The sequence below is a fragment of the Macaca fascicularis genome, chromosome 20 (genome assembly GCF_037993035.2).
Source record: "Macaca fascicularis isolate 582-1 chromosome 20, T2T-MFA8v1.1".
Classification (NCBI taxonomy): domain Eukaryota; kingdom Metazoa; phylum Chordata; class Mammalia; order Primates; family Cercopithecidae; genus Macaca; species Macaca fascicularis.
The window spans coordinates 12,771,197-12,797,593 of NC_088394.1; the positions used below are offsets into that span (position 1 = coordinate 12,771,197).

The 26,397-nt window shown below is 48.8% G+C and overlaps 2 protein-coding genes across 14 annotated transcripts in view; one reads left to right on the forward strand and one right to left on the reverse strand.

Annotated features, from left to right (window-relative positions):
- Window positions 1–26,397, forward strand: part of SNX29 (sorting nexin 29) — a 589,214-nt gene that overhangs the window by 89,120 nt on the left and 473,697 nt on the right. For 10 of the 13 annotated variants that reach the window (XR_012429267.1, XR_012429268.1, XM_005591284.5 and 7 more), the window contains 2 exons: window positions 2,679–2,754; window positions 6,330–6,412. Coding sequence is in view for 11 of the 13 variants with exons in the window: in XM_005591284.5 (XP_005591341.3) it covers window positions 2,679–2,754; window positions 6,330–6,412 (159 nt within the window). In the remaining 2 variants the exon portion in view is untranslated. The remainder of the gene's footprint in view (window positions 1–2,678; window positions 2,755–6,329; window positions 6,413–26,397) is intronic. The other 3 variants (XM_045381437.3, XM_074027810.1, XM_074027807.1) reach the window with 1 other exon arrangement.
- Window positions 15,464–25,264, reverse strand: LOC135968954 (putative uncharacterized protein FLJ32790). Its single transcript, XM_065537663.1, is given in 7 exon segments — window positions 15,464–15,746; window positions 15,748–15,873; window positions 17,390–17,568; window positions 17,907–17,965; window positions 19,472–19,519; window positions 23,427–23,567; window positions 25,261–25,264. Coding segments are annotated over 7 exon segments (840 nt in total).

Below are 26,397 nucleotides of genomic sequence, written 5' to 3' on the forward strand. Positions count from 1 at the left end.
AATCAATTTCCTGTTCTCCCTGTCCTGTTCCCCACGGAGGGGACCTTGTAGTTGGGTTCCTGAATTATTGTGGGACCGTGAGGTGCTTGCAGTAGGTGGTCTGATTGTTTCAGCAGCTCCTTTGCTGCTTAGCTGGGCCCTCCTGAACCATCAGACATCCGAGTCACCTTTTTCGTGCATGTTGGGCTTTGGTGTTAGAGAACCCAGAGCTCTTCTTCCTCCTCTGGGCAGATGTCTCCAGGGAAGGTAACGCCCCATCAGCCTCTAGAGTCCTTGCAGATTTCCTGTGGCCCCACACCCGGCAGTCAGCTCGTAGACTCAGCTCTATCTTCTCACTGCTGATGGGACCCGAGCTCCAGCTGATGTCTATTGCATTCCCTGGGCAGTCAGCTCGCCGACTCAGCTCCATCTTCTCACTGCTGATGGGACCCGAGCTCCAGCTGATGTCTATTGCATTCCCTGGGCAGTCAGCTCGCAGACTCAGCTCTATCTTGTCACTGCTGATGGGACCCGAGCTCCAGCTGATGTCTATTGCATTCCCTGGGCAGTCAGCTCGCAGACTCAGCTCCATCTTCTCACTGCTGATGGGACCCGAGCTCCAGCTGATGTCTATTGCATTCCCTGGGCAGTCAGCTCGCAGACTCAGCTCCATCTTCTCACTGCTGATGGGACCCGAGCTCCAGTTGCTGCCTATTGCACTCTGTGGATATGATGTGTGCAGGCGTCGGCCGGCATTTCCTTTCACTGCAGTAACGATACTGTCGGGGCTTGCAAGCTGGGACAGCCTGGGGGCTGCACACAGGGGCAAGACGTGGCATAGGAAGGAACACTATTCTAGGACTGTGTCAGGATGTTGGACTCAGATCCAGGGGAATGGGTAGCCTGATTGGAACGCCAGGTTGCATCAAGTCACTTCTGTCCTGATGCCTCATTTCCATGGGAGGCGTGGAGCCAAGTGGTGCCAAGATTCTGCCTGCCTGCCCAGGTGGCCACTGCCAGCATTTCTCCTGAGACTCCATTCCTTTTGCTCCATTTCTGCCTCTTGTCCCTTCTAAGGGACATCTTCCTCCCTTAGCGACATTCTGATATTCCCTCTCATTCTGGAGGCACTTCGTCTTTTAATGGAGACTTCCCACATGGAGGGCTCCTCACCTTAGTAGACTTTTGTCATCTTTGAACACACTGGTGCCTTTGAGTCACTAGCCTGTTAGTTCCAGAGACTACTTATGGCCCCACTTCTTGTGAATGTCTTTCCTAAATGCACTTAATGCAGGGAAAAGTGGCCTTTTTAGAAAGCTGCAGACATTGTCAGCAGTTAGACCATGCTGCCCCCTAGTGTCTTACTCAAGGCACTACAAGCAGGAGCAGTTTTGTCTTAGCAAGCTGATTCATTATACCCGTTTTCTGACGTTGGTTCTGAATACGGACTTCATGCATAATTCTAGGTGGCTCAAGGTCGAAAATGACACAGGCCAGGCACAGTTGCTCAGATCTGTATTCCAAGCACTTTGGGAGGCCAAGGTGGAAGGATTGCTCGAGCCCAGGAGTTTGAGACCAGCCTGGGCAACATAGTGGGACCCCCATCTCTACAAAAAAATAAAAAATAAATTAGCTGGGCATGGTGCCACACACCTGTAGTCCCAGGTACTTGAGAGGCTGAGGCAGGAGGACCACTTGAGCCTGGGAGGTTGAAGGTGCAGTGAGCCGTGATCACACCACACCACTGCACTCCAGCCTGGGTGATAGAGTGAGACCCTTTAAAAAAAAAAAAAAAAAAAAAAAAAAAAAAGGCACAGGTTAAAGGGAAGCATAGGGCTTTTTTTTTTTTTTTTTTTTTTTTTTTTTTTTTTTTTTTTAAATGGAGTTTCGCTTTTGTTGCCCAGGCTGGAGTGCAATGGCGCGATCTTGGCTCACTGCACCCTCTGTCTCCCGGGTTCAAGCGATTCTCTTGCCTCAGCCTTCCAAGTAGCTGGGATTATAGGCATGCACCAACATGCCTGGTTAATTTTTGTATTTTTAGTAGAGATGGGGTTTCACCATGTTGGCCAGGCTGGTCTCGAACTCCTGACCTCAGGTGATCCACCTGCTTCGACCTCCCAAAGTGCTGGGATTACAAGAGTGAGCCACCATGCCCGGCCTAGTATAGGACTTTCTATTTCTTTCTTTCTTTATTTTTTTTTTGAGAGGGAGTCTCACTTTGTCGCCCAGGCTGGAGTGCAGTGGCATGACCTTGGCTCACTGCAAGCTCTGCCTCCTGGATTCACGCCATTCTCCTGCCTCAGCCTCCGGAGTAGCTGGGACTACAGGCGCCTGCCACCACGCCTGGCTAATTTTTTGTATTTTTAGTAGAGACGGGGTTTCACCATGTTAGCCAGGATGGTCTGGATCTTCTGACCTCACGATCTGCTCGCCTTGGCCTCCCAAAGTGCTGGGATTCCAGGAGTGAGCCACCGCGCCCGGCCAGGGCTTTCTGTTTCTACAGTGACTGATGCCAAGTCTGAGATGATCTCTGAACAACAGGAAACAGCTGATTAAAATCCAGCACGCAGGCAAGATGGAGAAAAATTTCTTAGTCAAGTGATGTAGCAGATGAGCCAATGTCTGCATTGTGTCTTTGTCTTATGGAAAACACGGAATGAGAAAAGTGACCTCTTTCTGTCATTGCTCTCTCTGCACAGATGCCCCCCTCGGAAGCCTGGAGAACGGGACAGGACCAGAGGACCACGTTCTCCCGGATCCTGGACTTCGGTACAGGTTAATGTTGAGAAACCCAGTTACCTTTGGCATTGAAACGTCCTATTCACGGCTGTGCATTTTATTCTTTTTTAGAGATAGGAGTGCACCTGCTAGGATTAAGGGGCAAGGGCTTACTTCACTTTATGTTTAGATTTAGTCTTTTTTTTTGAGTCGCCCAGGCTGGAGTGCAGTGGCTCAGTCTTGGCTCACTGCAACCTCCGCCTCCCGAGTTCAAGCCATTCTCTTGCCTCAGCCTCCTGAGTAGGTAGAGTTACAGGCAGACACCACCATGCCCAGCTAATTTTTTTGTATTTTTAGTAGAGATGGGGTTTCACAGTGTTGGCCAGGCTGGTGTCGAACTCCTGACCTCAGGTGATCTGCCCACCTCGGCCTCCCAAAGTGCTGGGATTATAGGCGTGAGCAGATTTAGTCTTTACATCATAGAAGATGCAGTTGCCAAAGGTCTTAGGTCATTACTCCCTCAGAGAGACTGTATAAGAGATGGTAGATGCCAAATGTCAACACCTTTTGGGGCATATCTGGGTGCCTCCTCTTTCGTTATTTTCTTAATTTAAATATTTGTTGATATTTGATAACAAGATTTGACAATCCTAGTGTTGTATATTTAAGCCATTTAGATATTACATAGCATTTGTGAAGTGCTCAGTATGCTGTCTGGCAGGTAGTAAGCACTATATAGGTTTTCTTTTTCTTTTTTCAAATAAAATATCTCAAGGGGAAATTGAGTTGTCCCAAGTTGTTTGATGTTTTTTTCTGTTTTTTTTTTTTTTTTTTTTTTCTTTTTGAGACAGAGTCTCATTCTGTCGCCGAGGCTGGAGTGCAGTGGCTTGATCTCTGCTCACTGCAACCTCCGCCTCCTGGGTTGGTGCCATTCTCCTGCCTCAGCCTCCGGAGTGGCGGGGACTACAGGCGCCCGCCACCACGCCCGGCTAATTTTTTGTATTTTTAGTAGAGACGGGGTTTCACTATGTTCGCCAGGATGGTCTTGATCTCCTGACCTCGTGATCCACCCGCCTTGGCCTCCCAAAGTGCTGGGATTACAGGCGTGAGCCACTGCACCTGGCTGGTTTTTTTTTTTTTTTTTTGAGACAGAGTCTCACTCTGTCGCCTAAGCTGGAGTGCAGTGGCACGATCTCGGCTCACTGCAACCTCTGCCTCCTGGGTTCAAGCGATTCTCCTGCCTCAGACTCTAAGTACCTGGGATTACACATGTCCACTACCATGCCCGGCTAATTTTTGTATTTTTCAGGAGAGATGGGGTTTCCCCATGTTGACCGGGCTGGTCTTGAACTCCTGGCCTCATGTGATCCACCTGCCTTGGCCTCTCAAAGCGCTGGGATTCCAGGCATGGGCCACCGCGCCCAGCCTGGTCATAACATTTTTATCTAGCCTGGGTGACAGAGGGAGACCCTGGATGCTTGGTGGCAGAACCAGTATGGACACCAAAGTCTTTCTTACGCCACTGCCATCCTTGCTGCTCTTACCGTTTTCTTCTTCTGTCTCTCCTCATGGTTGTAATTTGGGGTCCCAGGGTTCTGTTACATCCTAATTTTCAACCTTAGCTCTAGAGTGGAACTTCCTGACTACTGTAAGCCATATTAGGCGCCGTGGTCTCACCTGGAACAGGCAAGGGTTCTGCTGTCTCAAAATGACACTGCTCGTAGGAAGCTCGTCCCAGTTAGTTCAGCGTCAGAAGGAATTGGTATTGCCAGGCCTTTGCAGGGCGTGGAGTCTATTTTTGCTATTGATGTTAGAAAATGTGGCTAGGCATGGTGGCTCATGCCTGTAATCTCAGCACTTTGGGAGGCCAAGGTGGGAGGATTACTTGAGGCCAGGAGTTCAAGACCACCTGTCTGGGCAAGGTAGTGAGACCCTGTCTCTACCAAATAAACAACAACAAAAATTATCCAGATATGGTGGTGCACGCCTGTAGTGTCAGCTACTTAGGAGACTGAGGTGGGAAGATCACTCGAACTCAGGAGTTCAAGCCTTCAGTGAGGTGAGATCGCGCCACTGCACTCCAGCCATTGAGACCCTGTCTTAAAAAAAAAAAAAGTTGGAAAATGCAGGAGTAAATGAAAAAAGAAAATCACTGTTAACCCTCAACTCCATTATGTTGTTGATGTTTTGGTACTTTTCCTTCTAGTCATGGGGGATGTGTGTGTGTGTGTATCTCTGTTAACCGTGTGATGACTGGGCTGTTCTCACTGAAGATACTAAGCTTTATTTTTCACGTGATAAATTATTTGTAAACATACAGTTGATTCTTATTGTTCCCAGTAGTTACGTTCTATAAAGTTGCCATGAAGACTGAACCAGTGCTCCTAAGGGAAGTACATGGTTAGGTTGCTTTGAGCCTCTGGTCACACATTTTGTTTTTGAGATGGACTCTTGCTCTGTTGCCCGGGCTGCAGTGCAGTGGCAAGATCTCGGCTCACTGCAACCTCTGCTTCCCGGGTTCAAGTGATTCTTGTGCCTCAGCCTCCTGAGTAGCTGGGATTACAGGCCTGCGCCACCACGCCCAGCTAATTTTTGTATTTTTAGTAGAGATGGGTTTTCACCATGTTGGCCAGGCTGGTCTTGAACTCCTGACCTCAGGTGATCCACCCCCCTCAGCCTCCCATCGTATTGGGATCACATGTGAGAGGCACTGCACCTGGCCTGGTCACAGCATTTTTATCAACTGATCAATACATAACCTGGTTTTATGTCTGTTCCTGTTTAAAGACACCTTGTTTAATGTATATAGTTCATTCATTAACATTGCACTCACAACCAGCAGCACTGTAAGCCATGCCTGAATGAAGCATCTTTAACTCACAAAACTATCTCCATACGGCACATCACAGCGTTCCTGTGCTTAGGAGCTGTCGGCAGTACCACTTCAGCACTGTGCCTGGGGACATTTTAAACAACAAAATCAAGTGAAAAAAAAAAAAAGGCCGGGCACGGTGGATCACACCTGTAATCCCAGCACATTGGGAGGCTGAGGCAGGTGGATCACCTGAGGTCGGGAGTTTGCGACCAGTCTGACCAACATGGCAAAATCCCATTTCTGGTAAAAATACAAGAATTAGCCGGGTGTGGTGGCGCAGGCCTGTAATCCCAGCTACTTGGGGGGCTGAGGCACGAGAATCGGTTGAACCCAGGAGGTGGAGGTTACAGTGAGCCAAGATTGCACAAAAGAAAGAAAAGTGAAAAAAAAAAAATGCTGAAAACATAGACAGCAAAGAGGATGCTTGTTTGTGGTGTAAGATCTGAGGTCCCAGCTGTTCGACTTCAGCTGAGAACATGCATATTAGGGACCGAAATTATTGGCCTCTGCACATGTTCATGAATGACTGTGAAAGCACCTCGAGTATTGACTCTGGGGTTACAAATAAACTTTAGTGCGTAGATGAATTTGCAAATACGGAATCTGCAGATAACAAGGCCTGACTAATTTCCGATGACTGCTTCTATCCCTTCTGGTAGAGGTACCGGAGTAAACCGACCTCTGCTAGCTTTTGGAGTGGTGAGGGTGTGTACTTTCAGTGGCCGAGTGTAACTTCCTCCTGCCTGCTTTTTCCTAGCGTGGAAGCCAGCTCTCCAGGCCACGGAAGTCCTCTGAGCAGCCTGTTACCTTCTGCCTCAGTGCCAGAGTCCATGACAATGAGTAAGTACTTTTGCAGCCACCTCCACCAGCTCTGGGATGACTCCTGGCCCATGTCTCATGGCAGTGCCTTTGTGCTTATAGCCCTGTGACTGTGGGTTCAAGTCAGGTATGTACATCCCTGGTTGTAGACTGGAGATGTGGTGTGTGCTTGTGAATTTCCAGAACTGTGGTTAATGCATGGCACTTGGCCGTGTGCGCACGGGCGTGCCTTAGGGGTGGAGCTGCATTGCCATAGAATTCTGTGGTTCCACGTTTCGCGGTTTGCCTCCCGTAACGCAGTTAGCTACAGAGGACCTATTCTAGCTGGATTTCCTTTGTAACTCTGGAGGACTCATTTTGTAAGTGAAGAAGAATGTGTCTCTCCAAGATGATTAAACTTTGCTAATGATCAGGCTTCAACTGTTTCCAATTTTACTACCTAGAAAAATTTTTAGAGATATAGCAAGGAAGGCTAGGTTTGAATGGCTTCGTGTAACAAAGAATCAACCAACTGTTCTATAAACCGACAGGTGCTCCTGGTACCTCACTCGCGTCTTGAGCCAGCATTTGTCCCATGGCCTCCCCTGGCTGCAGAGGGGGTGCTTGTTCCCAATTAAAAAAAAAATTAGCTTTTGTTGCTAACGAAGGAAGAAGGAGTTTGGGAGGCACCCAGCATTTTCTGATTCAAGGATGAAGTAGGAAGTGAGCAGACACTGTTATGTAAACCAACAGTTGGTTTATTTTTTGTATATGAAGCCATTCAGATCTACTTTTCTTGAAGTTCTCATGGTCAAGGAGATGTGATGGAAATTTCTCTCTACCCAGAGGTAGACGGGCTGGAGCTGGCATGTGGCTCCACGGCCATCAGAGACTGAGACTCCTCCTGTCTTGCCTCGTAGGCCAAAATAGCCAGTTTAGCTCCAGCCATTTCATTCTCATTCCAGGCGGCAGGAAAGAGGAGAGGGCAAAAGGGAGACTTCGTCTGTTTCTACATATAGGATTCAGGGGCCTGAGCTTGGACAGGGAAAATATTACAATGTTTTTCATTTAGCTCTGAGTGAAATGTAGTGTTTTCTTCAATTACGATCATTCTATTTTGATGTAATTGGTTTCCTTTGTGATATGGTATGTGTTATATATTTTAATACATTTTCCTGAAAAGGAGCCCGTGGTTATTCCTAGACTACAGAATGGGCTCTTGGTACAAAAACGGTGAAGCCCCCCCACCGTCACTGGAAGGTGCTCACAGTATACCACTTGTGCCTGGGGCCAGCATTCATCTCATGGCCCCCTGTGGCTGCAGAGGGGGCAATTGTTCTCGATAAAGAAGAAATTAGTTTTTGTTGCTAAGGAAGGAAGAAAGAGTCTGGGAGGCACCCAGCGTTCTTTGACTCAAGGGTGAAGCAGGAAGTGAGCAGACACCATGAGGCTGCTGCGTAGGAACGGCTGGCCGCACTTTTTGTATGATGAGCGTGTGTGGTTTACTGTGGTGCTGCTCAGCCCTGAACTCGGCTGAGCAGGTGTTAATAGATCACTCGGTCTGTGGGACGTGTTAATAGATCACTCGGTCTGTGGGACACGAGGTGGGTGAGTATGTAGCTGGCTGCTTTTCACTGGTCAGTCTTTTGTTTACCACAGTACTGTTACTTACCCTATAGTTTACTTTATTATTCATTTTTATTTATTTATTTTTTTGTAGAGGTGAGGTCTCACCATGTTGTCCAGGCTGGTCTTGAACTCCCAGGCTCAAGCGATCCACCTGCCTCAGCCTCCCAAAGCGGTGGGATGACAGGTGTGAGCCATCGTGCATGGCCTACTGTAGTTTCCTTTTTTTTTTTTTTTTTTTGAGACAGAGTCTGGCTCTTGTTGCCCAGGCTGGAGTGCAATGGCACGATCTCAGCTCACTGCAACCTCCACCCCCTGGGTTCAAGTGATTCCCCTGCCTCAGCCTCCTGAGTAGCTGGGATTACAGGCCCACGGCTTTCTATTTTTGTATTTTTAGTAGAGACGGGGTTTTGCCATGTTAGCCTGGCTGGTCTTGAACTCCTAACCTCATGATCTGCCTGCTTCTCCCAAAGTGCTGGGATTACAGGCGTGAGCCACCATGCCCGGACTATAGTTTATTTTTAATGATGCACTTCAACAAACTTGAATGGCTTTATTTTTTGAAAAAGGAAACTTTATCTCACTACTGTAAATGGAGAGTCACTATGAGTTAATCAAAATTGCAGATCACTGTAAAATGAAGACAATGGAAGGAAATTATTACTAAGTGTGCCTGGCATGGTTGCCTGCCCTGGATTCTGATTGAGACCCACTCTCATTGTTCAAAAGAGAGATGGGTGCTGCTTCTTTTTGGCCCTGGTCTATGTCAAGCATCTCAGTCTTTGTACTGCCGAGAAGCTCTGTAACCATCAGAAAGACCAGAAGTGGGGTGATCAGCAGTGCGGGGAAAGCCCATTTGGGTGCAGCCCCTGCGCCCAGCCTTTTGGAAATGCTTCTGCAAAAGAGAATTGTGCCGGAAAAGTAGGGGTTGAAATGGAACAGCCACATCCTGCCATCAGGCTGCGCTTTATGGCCCCACAGACCAAGAAATCACAGCTTCTGTACCCAGTGATGACTGCTGGACTTTGGTTGAGGAAATCAATGAAGTTCTGCAGCTGCGCATGGTGGTGGACGCGTGCAATCCCAGCTACTCAGGAGGCTGAGGCAAGAGAATCGCTTGAACCCCGGGAGGCAGAGGTTGCAGTGAGACGAGAGGGCGCCACTGTACTCCAGCTTGGGTGCTAGAGCGAGACTCTGTCTCAAAAAAAAAAAAAAAAAAAAATCTAAAATAAAAATTTTGGGGAAAAAAAATTTAGGCGTAAAAACCTTGATGAAGTTCTGATTGCTGGATTTGGTCACAAAGGTCATGCTGTTGGTGACATCCCTGGGGTCCACGTTAGGGTTGTCAGAGTAGCCAGTGTCTCTCCGTTGGTCCTATGCAAAGGCAAGAAAGAAAGGCCAAGATAATGCATTTTGGTGGTGAAAACACAGTCGAAATATATTTTTATAAGCCAAAGGAAAAAGATGAGTCAGCGAGTCACATTAGAAAGGTGCTGGCCGGGCGCGGTGGCTCAAGCCTGTAATTCCAGCACTTTGGGAGGCCGAGACAGGCGGATCACGAGGTCAGGAGATCGAGATCATCCTGGCTAACACGGTGAAACCCCGTCTCTACTAAAAATACAAAAAAAAAAAAAAAAAAAATAGCCGGGCGACGTGGCGGGCGCCTGTAGTCCCAGCTACTTGGGAGGCTGAGGCAGGAGAATGGCGTAAACCCAGGAGGCGGAGCTGGCAGTGAGCTGAGATCCGGCCACTGCACTTCAGTCTGGGCGGCAGAGTAAGACTCCGTCTCAAAAAAAAAAAAAAAAAAAAAACAAAGAAAGGTGTTGAGGATATCCTGTTACTGAGCTGATAGTAATGGAAAGAACTGAAGATGGAAGAAGCAGCCACCCTATGTGACTTGCTGGGATCTAACGCCCCATCACCTTCACAGCACCTACGATTCTGTGTCTGTGTGGGCAGCACCGTGGTGTAGACGGACAAGACTTTACTCTGGCTGTGAGGCACAGCTACTGTAAAAGAACACTGCATTTTGATTTATGGGCATTTTCTTTTTTAAGGACAGCAGCCCCTGAGATCACACCTGTGAGCCTTTGAAGGTGTGTAGGCTCACCTTCAAAGTGAGCCTTTGTAAGTAGGGCTGCAGGCATCCCTGTGTGCCCGGGCAGGTGTCTGACATCCTGTTTCTGTAGAGTTCCTGCAGCCGGGGCTGAGGTCCTAGCATCTCAGATAAACACGAATTGCTTTGTCAACTGCTTCTCAGGTCCACGTAGAGCATGGTGTCTGGGTCTCCCTCAGCCGCTGTCTGTCTTTGAGGAAGTCACCGGCCTTGCCCGTGCATTTTCACTGGTGACACACATGCCCTTAAACACGCTCGAGTTAGGCCAATGACAGAGGCATAGATTGTTTTTCTTGTTTTGACTCAGACAATTTTTTAGAAACTAAATTGTTTTTTTATTTGGCATCTTGAGCAAGTTTGGGACATATCCAGAGCTTACACCTTGAATCTCTGAAGAAAAAAAATGTCACTATGTCTGCATTTGAGCCTTGATACTTGGTAGAGACGTGGTCTGTGGTTAGGACTGTGTGTGGGTGGCTGGGGGAAGGGGCTTCGGTTTTCTGCGGTGCCTGTACCTTTAGGAAGTCTTCAAGGACAGTGCTGTTGTCTACCCTTGATGTCATCCAGCACAGATGAGGAATCAGGAATTTTAGAAATTTTGAGCAAAGGGTGGTTTTAAATTGCGCTCCCCCATCCTGCCATCACCTCCTGTGTCACGTGCGAGAGGAGTAAGAAGAGTGGGTCCATCTGGGTGTGTGGGGTGTTTCCTTGGGCTACCATAACAAGGGGCCACAGATAGGGTGGCTTCAACAACAAGAACTTATTTTCTCAGCCAGGCATGGTGGCTCATGCCTGTAATCCTAGCACTTTGGGAGACCGAGGTGGGGGGGGTATCACTTGAGGTCAGGAGTTCAAAACCAGCCTGGCCAGCATGGTGAAACCCCGTCTCTACTACAAATACCAAAAATTAGCAGGGCATGGTGGTGGGTGCCTGTAATCCCACTTACTCGGGAGGCGGAGGCAGGAGAATCACTTGAATCTGGGAGGCAAAGGCTGCAGTGAGCTGAGATTGTACCACTACACTCAGCCTGGGCGACAGAGCAAGACTCTGTCTCAAAACCCTCCCCCCACAAAATAAAAAAGAACAACAACAACAAAAAAAACTGAAAAACTTATTTTCTCACAGTTCTGGAGGCTGAAAGACCAAGATCAAGGTGCCAGCAGGGTTGATTTCTGGTGAGGCCTCTCTCCTTGGCTTGCAGACGGCCAGCTTCTCTCTCTGTCCTTATGTGACTTTTCCTCTGCAGGCACTTCCTGGTGTCCCTTCTCTCATCTTATAAGGACACTGGTCCTGTGGGATCAGAGCCCCACCCTTATGACCTTATTAACTTTAATTACCTCATTAAGGCCTTGTCTCCATATAAACTCCGATTGGGAGTTAGGGCTTCAACGTGTCCATTTGGGAAGGGATGCAATTCAGTCCATAGCATGAGTTGTCCCAGGAGTGAGTGTCGCAAATGCCGTCCCAGTTCAGATTGAGCATCCCATCCCAGCCTGTGAAGCACCTGAGATTCTACTCTAGAGCAGTCACTTGACTCTTGCGAACCCCAGAGGAGCTTGGCAAAGAAACTCATCAGCTCTGTCCCCCAAAGCAGCGAATGCTTCACTCACATCCCAAGTGGCTTCCCTGGCTTCGTGTAATAATGCGTGCAGGTGGCTGCCTCTGTACTGTAATTGAGCTAGAGCTAGGTTATTTAATCCTCAGTGCCTGGGGATAATTGTGAAGTCTTCTGTCGAGCAACCTTTCCCTCTCGGGTGTCTCTGAAATTGCAAAGGGTGTTTTGTCCTGAGGCATTCAGAAGGACTGTATTCTTGTGGTTATTTACTACTAAAGAGAAGATGGTGTGTCCAGACCCACATGATTGCTCTCCTTCTGCAAGGCCCTCTGGTACTTAAGAAAATACAAAAGCCTGTTATGAAAACGTTATTTATTTATTTTTTGAGATGGAGTGTCACTCTTATCGCCTAGGCTGGAGTGCAGTGGCACGATCTCGGGTCACTGAAACCTCTGCCTCCCAGGTTCAAGCTATTCTCCTGCCTCAGCCTCCTGAGTAGCTGGGATTACAGACGCCCGCCACCACACCCAGCTAATTTTTGTACTTTAGTAGAGGCAGGGTTTCACCATGTTGGCCAGGCTGGTCTCGAACTCCTGACCTCGTGATCCGCTCACTTCGGCTTCCCAAAGTGAAAAAGTTAATTATTTAGCAAAGCAGTAAAGACAGTTTGGAGCAAACTAAAACACCCATAATTGTGCCTCAGGGACGCCTTGCATTTCTGCTGGTAGGTTCCCAGTTCTTGTTTTGGGCACACGGAGCTGTACCTGGGGTTGGAGTTGCAGCTGTGCCTGTTGCTCTAGGGAGGCCATGTGCCCTCAGGGCCGGGAGGGCACACTCAGAAGCTCGGCTGCCTGGGCGCAGGTTCCAGCCCAGTGGCCCCAACCCTCTCCGTACCCATGTCCTTATCAAGACAGAGTGACGGGATCAACACCCATCTCATGGGCGGCCATGAAGATGACTGTGATGTGCTTAGAACAGCATCAGGATCAGAGTTAAGAATCAATAAATAGGCCGGGTGCAGTGGCGCACGCCTGTAATCCCAGCGCTTTGGGAGGCCGAGGTGGGCCTTGATCACTTGAAGGCAGGAATTTGAGACTAGCCAGGCCAACATAGTGAGACTCTGTCTCTATAAAAAAATTAAAAAAAAATTACCCTGGATGTGGTGATGCTTACCTGTATTCCCAGCTAGTTGGGAGGTTGAGGCAGGAGGATTGTTTGAGCCCAGGAGGTCAAAGCTACAGTGAGCTGTGATTACACCAGTGCACTCCAGCCTGGGTGACAGGGCTAGACCCTGTCTGGACAAAAAAAAAAAAAAGAAAGGAAGAAATCCCCAGGGCAGTGAGTGTCTTCTGTCCCCTCTGGGCTTTTTCCCTTTGTCTGAAGTCACCCGCATGGCCAGTGGCTTTCCTTCTCTGCCTCCTCTTCTGTCAGCTTTTACCACCAGTTCCTGACAAACCCTCAGAGCAAACTTCTGGAATGCGATTGGCTTGTTAAGAACACAGCAGGTCCGAGGAGAGTGGCATTTGATTTGCTTTTGGAGACCCCATATTCCTTCTCCACTCTTCTTCCCTTACCTTTTGGACAGTCTCGCTCTGTCACCCAGGCTGGAATGCCCTGGTGTAATCTCGGCTCACTGCAACCTCTGCCTCCCAGGTTCAAGTGATTCTCCTGCCTCAGCCTCCTGAGTAGCTGGGATTACAGGCACGCGCCACCACGCCTGGCTAATTTTTATATTTCTAGTAGAGATGGGATTTTGCCTTGCTGGCCAGGCTGGTCTCAAACTCCTGACTTCAGGTGATCCTCCCGCCTCGGCCTCCCAAAGTGGTGGGGTTACAGGCGTGAGCCACCATGCCCGGCCCCCACCCTACTTCTCTAATAAAATGTGTCTGTTTATTTTTCTAGTTCTGACTAGAATAATAATCTTCTATCAAAATAGAAACTAGTAAAAGTCACAGTATATTCTGGCAGAACCGACTGTATGCCACGTATTGTGCTGAAGCATTTTTATTTATGTTTTCTTGTTGAATCCCCAGCAGCCTTCTGAGGTGTAGGTTATATTATTCTCTCTCTTTGTATAAGAAAATTGAGGCTTAGGAGGATAAGTACCTGCCTAAGACCTCATGGCTAGTAGAACAGATAGTTACTGAACACCTACTGTATGCCAGCATGGTGCCTGGCTATACTCAGTGGTGAATCTGGCAACAGACCCAAGTGTTCTTACTCCAAAGCCCACACTCTTGCCAATTCTACATTACCTAAGGGGACACGTTCCACTGTCACCCAGCCAGGCAAGCAGCAGTGGACTAGTCATGTGTGGGCATCCAGGTCTGAGAGCCTTAAGCTTATCATTACTATTTTTGGAGGCAGGGTATCTGTTGCCCAAGCTGGAGTGCAGTGATGCATTCCTGGCTCACTGGGCTTAAGTGATCCTCCTGCGTCAGCTTCCCAAGTAGCTAGGACTGTCGGTGCATGCCACCTGCCCTGCTGTGTTTTAATGCTTATTTTGTAGAGATGGGAGTCTTGCTATGTTGCCCAGGCTGGTCTTGAACTCCTGGGCTCAAATGATCCTCCCGCCTCAGCCTCTCAAAGTGCTGGGGTTACAACGTGAGCTACTATGCCTGGCCAAACACCAAATTTTAAAATGAAGACAATTTTTCTTTTTACTAGTTTCATTTAACTATTGTCATTTGAAAAAAACCTAATTTGTGGCAACAATGTTTCAACAAAATTTTGGATTAGATAGTCCCATGGGTCCCAATCTGGGGGACCGGGAGGGTACAAATGGAAGATGGGGGTAAGAGAGAAACATTGTGAACCAGAGTAATGGAGGCTGACACAGACGCAGAGCAGAGAGCAGTTGCGTCTTTCTGAAATAGCATGTGTCTCTGCCTTTGGCTGCAATATTTCAGCTCTGCTATTGGCAGGCTTTAATAACAAGCAGGGTAACTATCATAATACTTAAGACTGATAGACAAATGTGGTTCATGGGTGTGGAATGAGAGGCGTTCTTGGTGGTAATGATTACGGGGCCAGGCATAGTGGCTCATGTCTGTAATCTCAGCACTTTGGGAAGCTGACGCTGGAGGATTGCTTGAGCCCAGGAGTTTGAGACCAACGTGGGCAATGTAGCAAGATCCTGTCTCTACAAAAAATAAAAATTGGCTGGGTGCCGGTGGCTCATGCCTATAATCCCAGCACTTTGGGAGGCTGAGGTGGGTAGATCACCTGAGGTCAAGAGTTTGAGACCAGCCTGGCCAACATGGTGAAACCCATCTCTACTAACAATACAAAAAACAATTAGCCGGGCATGGTGGTGGGTGCCGGTAGTCCTAGCTACTTGGGAGGCTGAGGCAGGAGAATCGCTTGAACCCAGGAGGTGGAGGTTGCAGTGAGCTGAGATCGTGCCACTGCACTCCAGCCTGGCCAACAGAGCGAGACTCTATCTTAAAATAAATAACTAAATAAATAAAACTTAGCTGGTCATGGTGGCACATGTCTGTGGTCTCAGCTACTTGGGAGAATGAGGCAGGAGGATTGCTTGAGCCCAGGAGTTTGAGGCTGCAGTGAGCAGTGATCATGATACTGCACCCCAGCCTGGGCAACAGAGCAAGACCTGCCTCTTAAACAGTCATGATAATGATTAGTACTTATTAGATGGTAAAGCGACTGACATTATGTGAGATGCCTCTCTGAAGTTATCCTGGGCTTTACAGCAACCCAGAAGGTACAGGCATTACTGGTCCATTGTACAGATGGGAAAGTCATTGAGGCAGAGGCCAAATACAGTGCTCAGAGTCACACACACAAACTTCTGGGGCTGCAGCTTCCATATCCAGCTGTATCCTCTTTCCTTCTTCTTCCTGGTTGACATGGCTGGGAAGCAGCAGTGTTTTGTCTTCAGTAGGCTAACCTGGCAACCTGATTCCTGCTGGTGGATCTGCCACCGCCTCTGCAATATGCTTTGGGAGGAAGAGCTGTTGGGCAGTGGCCTCTCATGGCCAGACCCAGTGCTGGGGGCCATGGTCCTTTAGGGGGTATGAGCACTGCCCTGCCTCGTTCTGGCTTTGCTTGTGTCTCTAGGCTGCATGACTGGGAAGGATGGGTGCTTTCCACACAGGTCCTGCCGTGGGTGTCTGAGGCTGCAGGGCACCAGCTCAATCTCTGCAGCAGGCCTCACAGTGTCACTGTTTGGGCCAGGCAGAAAGCTAGAGAGAGAAAGGAGAGGCAGGAAGAGATCTGGTCAGCTGATCCGGCACCTGCAGAAGGCTGCAGCAGGACCAGCTCTGTGGGGTCAGAGCAGGGGCGGGTGTTGGGTGGGTGTTTCCATGTTGCCAGGGGGAGGTGCCACATTGCCAGGTGTCCTTTGTAAGCTCTGCAGGGTGCTTTTAGGACATGGGTGCTGACTTGTGCTGTTTGACAGACATAGACTCTGTTCCCACTTGTTCTTATACTTAGAAAGAATTTTAGCTGTCCCTCCCCAGCCCTCATTTATATGGGAAGGCTTGACTCAGGGAGCATAAGGACATTGTGGTCATGTGGTGTGAAAGTGGCAGAGGAATGGCGTTTTGAGTGTTGACAGGAGTGCTCTTCTTTTTGAAGAAGAAAAGAGAAATGTCTTTCTTTCTATTCTCTTTTCTTCTGTTCTTTCTTTTACTGTTTGCTAAATCCCTTTTTCCATTCAAGCACAATTTACGGCACTGTACGCCTGTAATCCCAGCACTTTGGGAGGCTGAGGCAGTAGGATCGCTTGAATCCAGGAGTTCAAGACCAGCCTGGGCAACACAGCAAGACCCTTCCTCTACAAATAAAAAAATCTAAAATTTGACCAGGTGTGGTGGCCCATGCCTATAATCCCAGCACTTTGGGAGGCTGAGGCGGGCAGATTACTGTTGAGGTCAGGAGTTCGAGACTAGCCTGGCCAACATAGCAAAACCCCATCTCTGGTAACAGAACAAAAATTAGCTGGGCATAGTGGTGGGCACCTGTGGTCCCAGCTACTGGGGGACTGAGGTAGATAATCGCTTAAATCTGGGAAGCAGAGGCTGCGGTGAGCCAAGATCACACCACTGCATTACAGCCTGGAAGGCAGAGTGAGACTTTGTCTCAAAAAAAAAAAAAAAGAAAAAAAAAAAGAATTGATGTGTGTGGTGGTGGCGCCTGGCATCTGCCTGTAGTCGCAGCTACTCGGGAGGCTGAGATGGGAGGATTGCTCGAGCCTAGGAGGTTGAGGCTTTAGTGAGTAATGATTATGCCCCTGCACTGCAGCCTGGGTGACAGTACAAGACCGTCTCAAAAAAAAAAAAAAAAAACCAAAATAGATAAAAACCTACAACTATTTCTGCCCAGTGCTCAAAGTATAATATGATCACCACGCTGCTGCTCTTGGCATATATATTCATGAACAAAAAGTAAAGGTCCTGCGTTGGGAAGCTGCCAGACCTGTGGGGGAGACAAGCAGCAACGATTAGAAAGGCAAAGCCTGTGCCCTGTTTTAAGACGTGTTTCGGGAAAGGGCTCTCTCAGATGACAGCGGGGCTGAGGCCTCAGGATGGGGGGCTTGGCCCATTTTGGTGGCAGGTGGTACCGCTGGCATTGTGCTGCCAGAAGTGAGGGGGAGAGTGAGTTGGAGGATGCTGGAGAGGGTGGCCTGTGTAGATTTTATCCCACATGCACTGGGAAGCCAGTGGAGGACTTGAAGCAGTGGCAATAGGATTTACTCACTTCTTCTTGCAAAGAGCAGGCTCTGAAGCCTGCCTGCCATGCAGAGCACACTCAGCGGTGCGTTCCTTCCGTCCTTCCCTGCTCCTTCCCTTGGCCCTCCCTTGCACAGGCAATGCTGAGGGCTCCCCTGTGCCTCGGGGTATGGAGTCCTGAGTTGACTTAGCGGCCACACTCTCAGGCTGCTGACAGTTCTGTCACTGCCTTAAGCACGGTGCCCTAACACCCGTGAATCCTAGACATGTGCTGGGTGCGGCAGGACAGACGTGCCCCAGCAGGGAGTTCTGGAGCCGGGGGTCAGAGTCCTGGCTCCCAGCCTCAGCTCCAGGACTTCCTAGAACTAGATTTCTCTTTCTTTTTTCCTTAAAGACTCTCTGGGTCCCGTGTCCTCATTTGTGAAATGAGGACATTCTCACTGGTGTCTCAGGGGTGTTCTGAGGACCAAACACACTAGCTCAGGAAAGCGTTAGACTTGAGTATGGAGCCGGGCATCCTTTGTGACTGGAGCCTTCTCAGCTACCTGGAAGCTTTTACAGTGGTGAGCGGTGGGGCTGTAGTTCTTCAGGGTTAGGCCTTTGCCTGGGAATGCGGAGAACCAGGCTGAGGAGAGTGGGAGGGAATGGGGGTAAATGTCCCGTGCCGCCTCACGCGGTTATTGATGGTAGGTAGTGGCATCGCTCCAGGGAGGCCAGTTCTTTCTGATGTCACATCTGGAGACTCCCTTGGAGACCAATATTTAAGCCCATTTGGTAGCTCCCCAAGGATTCGAGTGCCGGCTCCAAACCTTAGTCCCGGGGTTTAGGGTTTGAGTCCTAGAACGCTGCCTGGTCTCCCATTTTCATCCTGGTTTCTCTCCGGATGGCCTCTGCCAGTCTTCACATATCAAATCCATCAGTAAGTTCATTCCTATTTCTGGGGCAATTCCAGATTTTCCTTCAAAGAGTGCCTGGAAGGCTGGGTATGGAGGCTCATACCTGTAATCCCAGCACTTTGGGAGGCTGAAGCAGGCGGATCAATCACCTGAAGCCAGGAGTTCAAGACCAGCCTGGCCAACATGGTGAAACCCTGTCTCTACTAAAAATACAAAAATTAGCCAGGTGTGGTGGTGCATACCTGTAATCCCAGCTACTTGGGGGGCTGAGGCAGGAAAATCACCTGAACCCAGGAAGCGGAGGTTGCAGTGAGCTGAGATCACGCCATTGCACTCAGCCTGGGCGACAGAGTGAGACTGCGTCTCAGAAAAAAAAAAAAAAAGGCGCCTGGAAAAGAATAATAATACAAATGCCTCCTTATTCATTTTTCATACCACAAACCAGGCTTTACCTTTACTAATGCTTAGTCTTCATAGCATCTGTGTAAAATAGGAGTGCTAGACTTGTTCTGTAGTTGAAGAAACTGAGAGGCCTTGCTGAAGGTCATACTACTAGTGCGTGGTGGAGGCAGGGTACATACCCCCTCTCTCTCCTTGACGTTCCTGGAGACCCACAAGCTTGTGTAATGCCCCACCTTCAGAGAAAAGCACCCGGGTCTCTTAGGACGTCCCCTTTGCTATGGACTGAATGTTTGTGTGCCCCTAAAATTCCTAGGTTGGAATCCTAACCCCCCAGTGTGATGGTGTTAGGAGGTGGGCCTGTGGGAGTTGATTAGGTCGTGAAGCTGGAGCCCACATGAGTGGGATTAGCGCCCTTATAAAAGGGACCCCAGAGGTCAGGTATGGTGGCTCATGCCTGCAATCCAGCACTTTGGGAGGCTGAGGCAGGAGGATTGCTTGATCCCAGAGCTCAAGAGCAGCCTGAGTAGCACAGAGAGACCCTGTCTCTACACGCACACAGAAATTACACTTGCTGGTGCATGCCTGTAGTCCTAGCTACTCGGAAGGTTGAGGTGAGCCCAGGAGGTTGAGGTTGCAGTGAGCCAAGATTGTGCCACTGCCCTCCAGCCTGGGCAACAGAGCAAGATCCTGTCTCCAAAAAAAAAAAAAAAAAAAAAAAAAAAGGGACCCCAGAGACCTTGTCTGCCCTTTCTGCCATGTGATGATGACACGACAGGAAGGCACCATCAGTGAACCAGGAAGAGGGCCCTCACCAGATCCCAAATCTGTAGGTGCCTTGATCTCGGACTTCAGCGCCAGAACTGTGAGAAATCAGTCCCTTTTGTTCACAGTGCACTGGGTCCGTGGCGTTTTGTTATCGCAGCCCCAGTGGGCGGAGGCACTCCTGCAAGAGGCCCTCCTTCCCTGGCCATCCATCTGGAAGAGCCCAGCACAGGTAACTTCATCCCATCACCCCACGTGCAGCACTTCCCTGGCTGCTGACTTCAGGTTTCAGAGCCCGCTATAACCTCTCTCCCCTCCTTAGTTTCTTTCCTGTAGCCTCCACCGGGATACAAGCTCCCTGAGTAGACACACTTTGTCTGCTAGTTTATTGCCATTTTCCTGGTGCCCCAAATCCTGCCTGACAAATAGTTGTTCAAGAAACATTTAAAGAAGGAAGGAAGGAACGAAGGAACAAAGGAACTAATATTTGTTTTAGTTCTAACAAGCATGGAAAGTTAAAAGAGCATTCTGAGGCCGGGCGCGGTGGCTCAAGCCTGTAATCCCAGCACTTTGGGAGGCCGAGACGGGCGGATCACGAGGTCAGGAGATCGAGACCATCCTGGCTAACACCGTGAAACCCCGTCTCTACTAAAAATACAAAAAAAAAAAAAACTAGCCGGGCGAGGTGGCGGGCGCCTGTAGTCCCAGCTACTCCGGAGGCTGAGGCAGGAGAATGGCGTAAACCCGGGAGGCGGAGCTTGCAGTGAGCTGAGATCCGGCCACTGCACTCCAGCCTGGGCGACACAGCGAGACTCCGTCTCAAAAAAAAAAAAAAAAAAAGAGCATTCTGCAGGAATGAATTGAAACCGAGTTCTCTGAGGGCGGGCTGCAGTCTGTTGTAATCACCATTGCATCTCTATCTGGGGATGCAGTAAAGGCCTGGTGATATCTGAGGGCGGGTTCCAGTCTGTTGTAATCACCATTGCGTCTCTATCTGGGGATGCAGTAAAGGCCTGGTAATATGAGTTGTTCAAGGGAGTGGAGTTTCCCCTTTTTTCCTGCTGCGTCAGGTAGGGCAGCTGGCTGTAGTGGAGTGATGCATGACATGCTCTTTGCTTTCAGTGAGTGAGAACACTTGGTTTTAATCCTGGCTCTGAGAGTAGTAGGTCGCTTGACCTCTCTGTGCCTCAGTTTCCCAAGTTGTGAAGTAGAGGAGGCTTCCCTCAAGGATTCTTTGTGGTGCTGCCCATCTGTTCTGGGAAAGGAGCCAGGATACCCACATTCTTATTTGCAGTGATTAAAGAGCCACGTGGCTGAAGTTTCTAATGACTTGCCTGACCTTGTTAGTTTCTTTGATACCAAAGACAGGTGTCTTCCTTTCCCTGTTGCCTACTGTCTCCTTTACAGATGTGGTGTCAGTTCAGGTGACTGAATGACTTTTGGCCAGGCAAGCAAATATCAGTAAACACACTGGCTTGGACATTTGGCCCATAACTTTTTATACCCAAGGCCAGGTGTTGGCCGACGTGGGAAGCATGACTGGGCTGGAAAGAGGCAGGATGGTATTTGTGTGAGTGCCCAGACCCCTGTGGACTGTTTTGCTAAGATGCTCTCTCATGGAGTTTGTAGAGGTGAATCAACAACCTTCTTTGTGAAAGGCAAACGTCACCTTCAGGTTTTAATTCTGAGTGGCCAGCAGCCCTTACATTGTCACTGTATATCATCAGAGCCACTAGAATATTAGATATGTAAATCCTTTCTGCACTTTGTACATCCTTTAGTTTTGTACAGCCCTGATGTCAGTGATCATGGCCAGCTGAGAGGCAATGTTTTGGGGAGGAAAGCACAGGGGTCAGGCAGACCACAGCACTGAAATTCAAGAGCTGTGTGGCTATGCGCAGTGGCTCGTGGCTGTAATCCTAGCACTTTGGGAAGACAAGGCAGGAGGATTGCTTAAGGCCAGGAGTTCAAAATCAGCCTGGGCAACATAGTGAGACCCCTCTCTTTACAAAAGAAGAAGGAGAAGGAGAAGGAGAAGAAAGAAGAAAGAAGAAAGAAGAAAGAAGAAGAAGAAGAAGAAAGAAGAAGAAGAAGAAAGAAGAAGCAGCAGCTAGACATGGTGGCATGTGCCTGTAATCCCAGCTACTTGGGAGGTTGAGGCAGGAGGATCTCTTGAACCCAGGAGTTATAGGCTACAGTGAGCCTTGATTGCAGCACACCCTGGGTGACAGAGTGAGACCATGTCTTAAAGAAAAAGATCTATGTGACCCCGGGCCAATGCTTTAATTCCTCTGAACTCATTTTCCCAGTCCTTGAAATGGTGGTAATATTATCTCCTTGATGGATTCCTGGGAGTTATATGAAGTGTCTAGCACACAGCCTAGGATATGTTGTATCTGGGAACCTCACTGGAGGCTCATAGATAGTTTTAGAGATTTCAGATGCCTCTTGCAATTGGGTGCAAGAATCGTGCTTGTGTGTTTGTGCACATATGTGGATTTTCCTGGGGAGAAGTTCCTTTGCTTTCACGACTCTCCTTTAGAGTGTTCCAGGCTTTAGAAAAAAGTAAGAAACATGAAACACTTCTGGTAGTTAGTAGGTGGTAATTGCACATAGTGTTTGGGGCAACACTGGCAATGGTGGTATCATTAATTTTGTTTTTGTTGTTCTGCTTGCTGATGTTAAACCAGCTAGACTGACTGTGTTCTTATGCACATCCCTACATGTATTAGCAGTGGGAACTTGGGCAAGTTATTTAAGCTAACTGTGCCTCAGCGTTCTCGTCTATAAAATGGGGCTATCATAGTACCCCTCTGACACAGTTGTGAGGATTAAATGAACTGACAGATGGAAAATACTCAGAAGATACACTATGTAAATTACCACTTGAGCTATCGAAGGGTGTTATACGCTATAAAAATTATACCTTGATAAGAAAAATTGGAAAAAAAAAATCCAAGAGAGTACCTGGCATCTTAAAGACTGAATAGCTGGTAGGTGTGATTATCAACACCCTCAAAGGGTACATTGCTGACACATCTTCCTGAAAACAGCATCTGGGCCTTATTGTTGAACTGCAAATAGGTTGACCTGATTTTCCATCTTGCTGAAACCATCCCTACAGCAGAGGCCCTGAAGTTCCCTTTACCTGATATCTACCCCTCAGTCCTCCCTGTGGTTAAGAGGACATAGACCAGGCTACTGTTCCTGTGAGGCCTGAAGACAGGATGGTGGTTCTCAGCTGGGGGGTAATTGCAACCCCCTGGGGACATTTAGCCATGTCTGGGACATATTTGGTTGTCACAGCTGGGATGAGGGTCCTTCTGGCATCTGGCAAGTAGACCCCAGGGATGCTACTGAACGTCCTGTAGTGGACAGGATAGCTCCTCCCAACAGAGCATTATCCAGTCCCAAATGGCAGTACTGCTCGCTTGAGAAACCCTGAGACAGAAGGAAGCAGCAGGGCTGTTTTCCAGGAACCGTATTTTGCCTTAGACTTTTAAAATATTTTTAAACCTCTTGCCTCCTGCATGGGTCAAGGAATGAAACTTAGGAAAAAATGAACCTAAAGAAAAGGACAGATCCAGGGAGCATTTGTTTGCGTGTGTGTGCGCGCGCATGTGTGTGTGTGTTTGGGAGCTTTTTTGTGCCATCACTCCTGAAGTGAAGATGATGATTTAGGAAGGCTGTAGATGCATAAGGATACACACCTGTGGAATGCACCAGAATACGTGATTCTGACTCCATAGCTGCGGAAGTACCGTCACTGCTGCGGAAGTACCAGCTCACTGGTACTACTTTACTGGAGCTTAATGAAAATTCATTCAGTTGATATTTGTTGGTGTTTACAACAGCCTTGTCTCCCTTCACCTCCTTTTTAACAACCAAGTTTCTACTCTTGAGTTAACTTCGTTTGAATATATGGTTATTTGGGAGCTGGAGGTTGCAAGAAAGCGGCTCAGGCTTTATTCCTGCCAATTTCAGGAAGAGCCACGTGGGAGCCACCAGGGGGCGCCCTGGTCTTTTCTCTGCCGCTTTCCTTCCGCAGCTGCGGGTGATGGTTATCTGAATTTTTGATGTCCAGCGCTGTACCCCTTTCAGTGGTGAGGTAGTGGGTGGTGGTGGTCGTGAGAGCAATGGTCTTTTCTAGATGAAAAGCATCAAGCATGCATGCAGCTTTCTGTTCACCATCAGTATAGCACAGTCATGCACTGCCAGCCACTTTGTGGTCCTGTTCTAAAAGGGAATTTGCAGCTAATCAGAAAACATTTCCCCTGTGTCATTGCTTTTCATGAGATGTAATTGATTAGCTGTGGGTATTCAGCTTTTGAATCCCGATTGTTGCCTTCTCGCCCCTTTTTTTGGGGCTGGGGAGTAAAGGTGGTAGAGTGAGGTGGGCCCAGATCAGCCGGCCCAGTTGTTTCCTTTTGATTTGTCATAGCTTTTGATCGTGAGCCAGGGCAGAGAGGGCAAGAAAAACATCCTCACTTGTCAATAGGTTGTGTTGAGTGGGTCCTTCTTTTTCTGTTGGCTATTATTGGAAGAGACTCTCAATACTAGTGAGGCGTTCTGGCTCGTTGCCTAGCAACACAATTCCAAACATTCGGCAGCTCCAGAATTGAAGTTGAGGAGTGCTGTAGTAACATCAGAAAGAGATTCGAGGCCCCGCAGCCAGCCGCCTGCTCGGCTAAGGGCTCGATGATAAAATTTTAGGATGAGATGGTGGGGCAGTGACCGTTAAATTGGCTGCAGTCTGAGCCCCCTGCCCCTTAACCACCAGGAGTGAACCTAGGTGGCATGGCCAACACAGATCCCTCATGCTGGGCATCTTTCTTTAAAGGGGAAACTTCCCACCGAATTTTGTGTACTAGCCCTTCAGTGATTGTCTTACTGTCTTAGTAATTGGAAGGTTCCTGATGACATTTAGACATGCCTCACTTCTTTATCATCTGTTTATTCATTCCCCAAACATTTACCAAGCATCTCTCATGTGCTGGGCACAGTTCTAGGTACTGAGGAGCTAGAGGTGGGGATCCAGCTTGGCCATGCACAAGTTCTGTGTCACACGTTAAAATTTCCCCATCATTAAAATGTGGATTCTAAGAGTGCCAGCACCATGGGCTGTTGTGAGGACTAAATGAGTTCATACATAGAGAGTGCTTTGACAGTGTGGTCAGCACTCAGTAGGTGTTAGCTCTTCTCACATGGGCTCTGCCTACAGAGCGTTCTAGTGGAGGTAACGATGGTAATAAAATAAAGAAGTGATCGATGATTGGATTGGGCAAAACGGGAGGCAGTGGGGTCATGTGGGAGTGACGTCCTCTTTGTTGTCTGTGGCACTGAACGATCCCCACTCGATCCACCCATGGGAATGAGTTCCTGTGAAGCGGGAAATTCCTAATGGAAGTTTTAGGTTATGCAATACAGCTCCCAACTCTTTACCTGGAAAAAGACCAGTGCTGGGTGCTGGTCCCTCATATAGACCCTGGATTCCTCGCTCCCAGGAGGGGAAGGAGGAACCGATGACAGCAGGATGAATGTAGCAAGGACAGGGTGGCTGAGGTGCAGAGGGCCACAGGGGGGAAGGGTTAAGGGCTGGGTGCAGGGGCGGTCAGGAGGTCTTGGAGAGATGGGGATGCTGGGCCAGGAGGGGACCTCCCTGCAGTGTGCAAAGGTGGCTGACGGTGATCTCCTGGGCTGCACCTCTGGTTCTGCACTAAGCACTGCAGGACGTCTGGATGGGCTTGAGAGGCTGTTGTCACCATTATGAAGCCCTTGAGGAAGCAATGATGATGGTACTGCCAAGTACTGAGTCTGCCCTTGTCACCCATTAACTCACGCATGTCTGCGATCCTGTGAGAGCTTGCGGTGATCCGCATTTCACAGAGGAGACGGGAGTGCTTAGCAGTAGGGAAGCTTAGCTGGCATCACACAGCCAGTGGCTGATGGAGCTGGGCTGCACAGCTAGGCTCTTAGCCTGGGAAGAATGTGTTTTAGCTTCACCTGGAGACCCTGCACCAAGCCACAGGGCATTTTGAGGGGGCTGTATTTCAGGCTGACTTCCCGTATCTGGCTGTTTGTTCCCTGCCTCGCCAAGCTCTCTTGCCTGTGGTTAATGATCCAGGCTGCAGTGAGCTCACAAGGTCCCAGTATCATTTCTGTGCTCTTGGTTTGGGCCACACATTTTTTTTTTTGTCCTTTTTAGCATTTGACCATTTTATTTGAGGTCTGCTGCATTCCTGCTGACCTCCCTAACAGCTCAGATTCTTAATTTGTTTACCGACTTTCAGGAAGGGCTGTCCCTGAACTTTAAGCTGGGATCAACTTTTGGTCTGGAGGTTTCTAGCCGGCTGTCTCAGCTGGGCCAGGCAGCAGCTTATGTAACTGTTTGATGCAATTTAGAGCTGATCCAAAACGGGCCTCTTGCTCAGGGGATGAGACGCGGTCAGACTTGTTGGAAATGTCAGCTTTGTTTGAATTGTGCCACTGGCAGAGCTGGGACAGCTCGGTGTGTAAAGTTGAAAGGTGGGGGTGGCGGGGAGGCAGTGGGGTGTGAGTTTATTGGGAAGGAGTAGCCTGACGGGGCTGCTTCATTAAAGTTGGGGGAGCTGCACCGCCCTGGAGGAGAGCACCCCAGGCTCCTGCAGTCCCATGTGAAGGGCTCACGTCCTGACCTTGTCCTTTACTTGGTTTGTTTCCTTATTTCCACAGGGAGGTGAATAACACTCGCCGTGTGCAGCGCCTGCACACACTGGGCCCAGAGGACATGCTCCGTACGTGGCAGGGGTGCTTACATTTTGGTTGCAGCCCAGCAGTTCCAACCCTTCCCCTGACCCCTCCTTCAACTCCTTTTCCTCCTCCTCTTCTCCCTCCTGCCCTATACCTTAAATATTAATGTTAAAAATTCGTATTTAAAGTTTTGTTTGCATAAGTGTATATTTACATGGAACAAAACTCAAAAGGTACACATGGGACA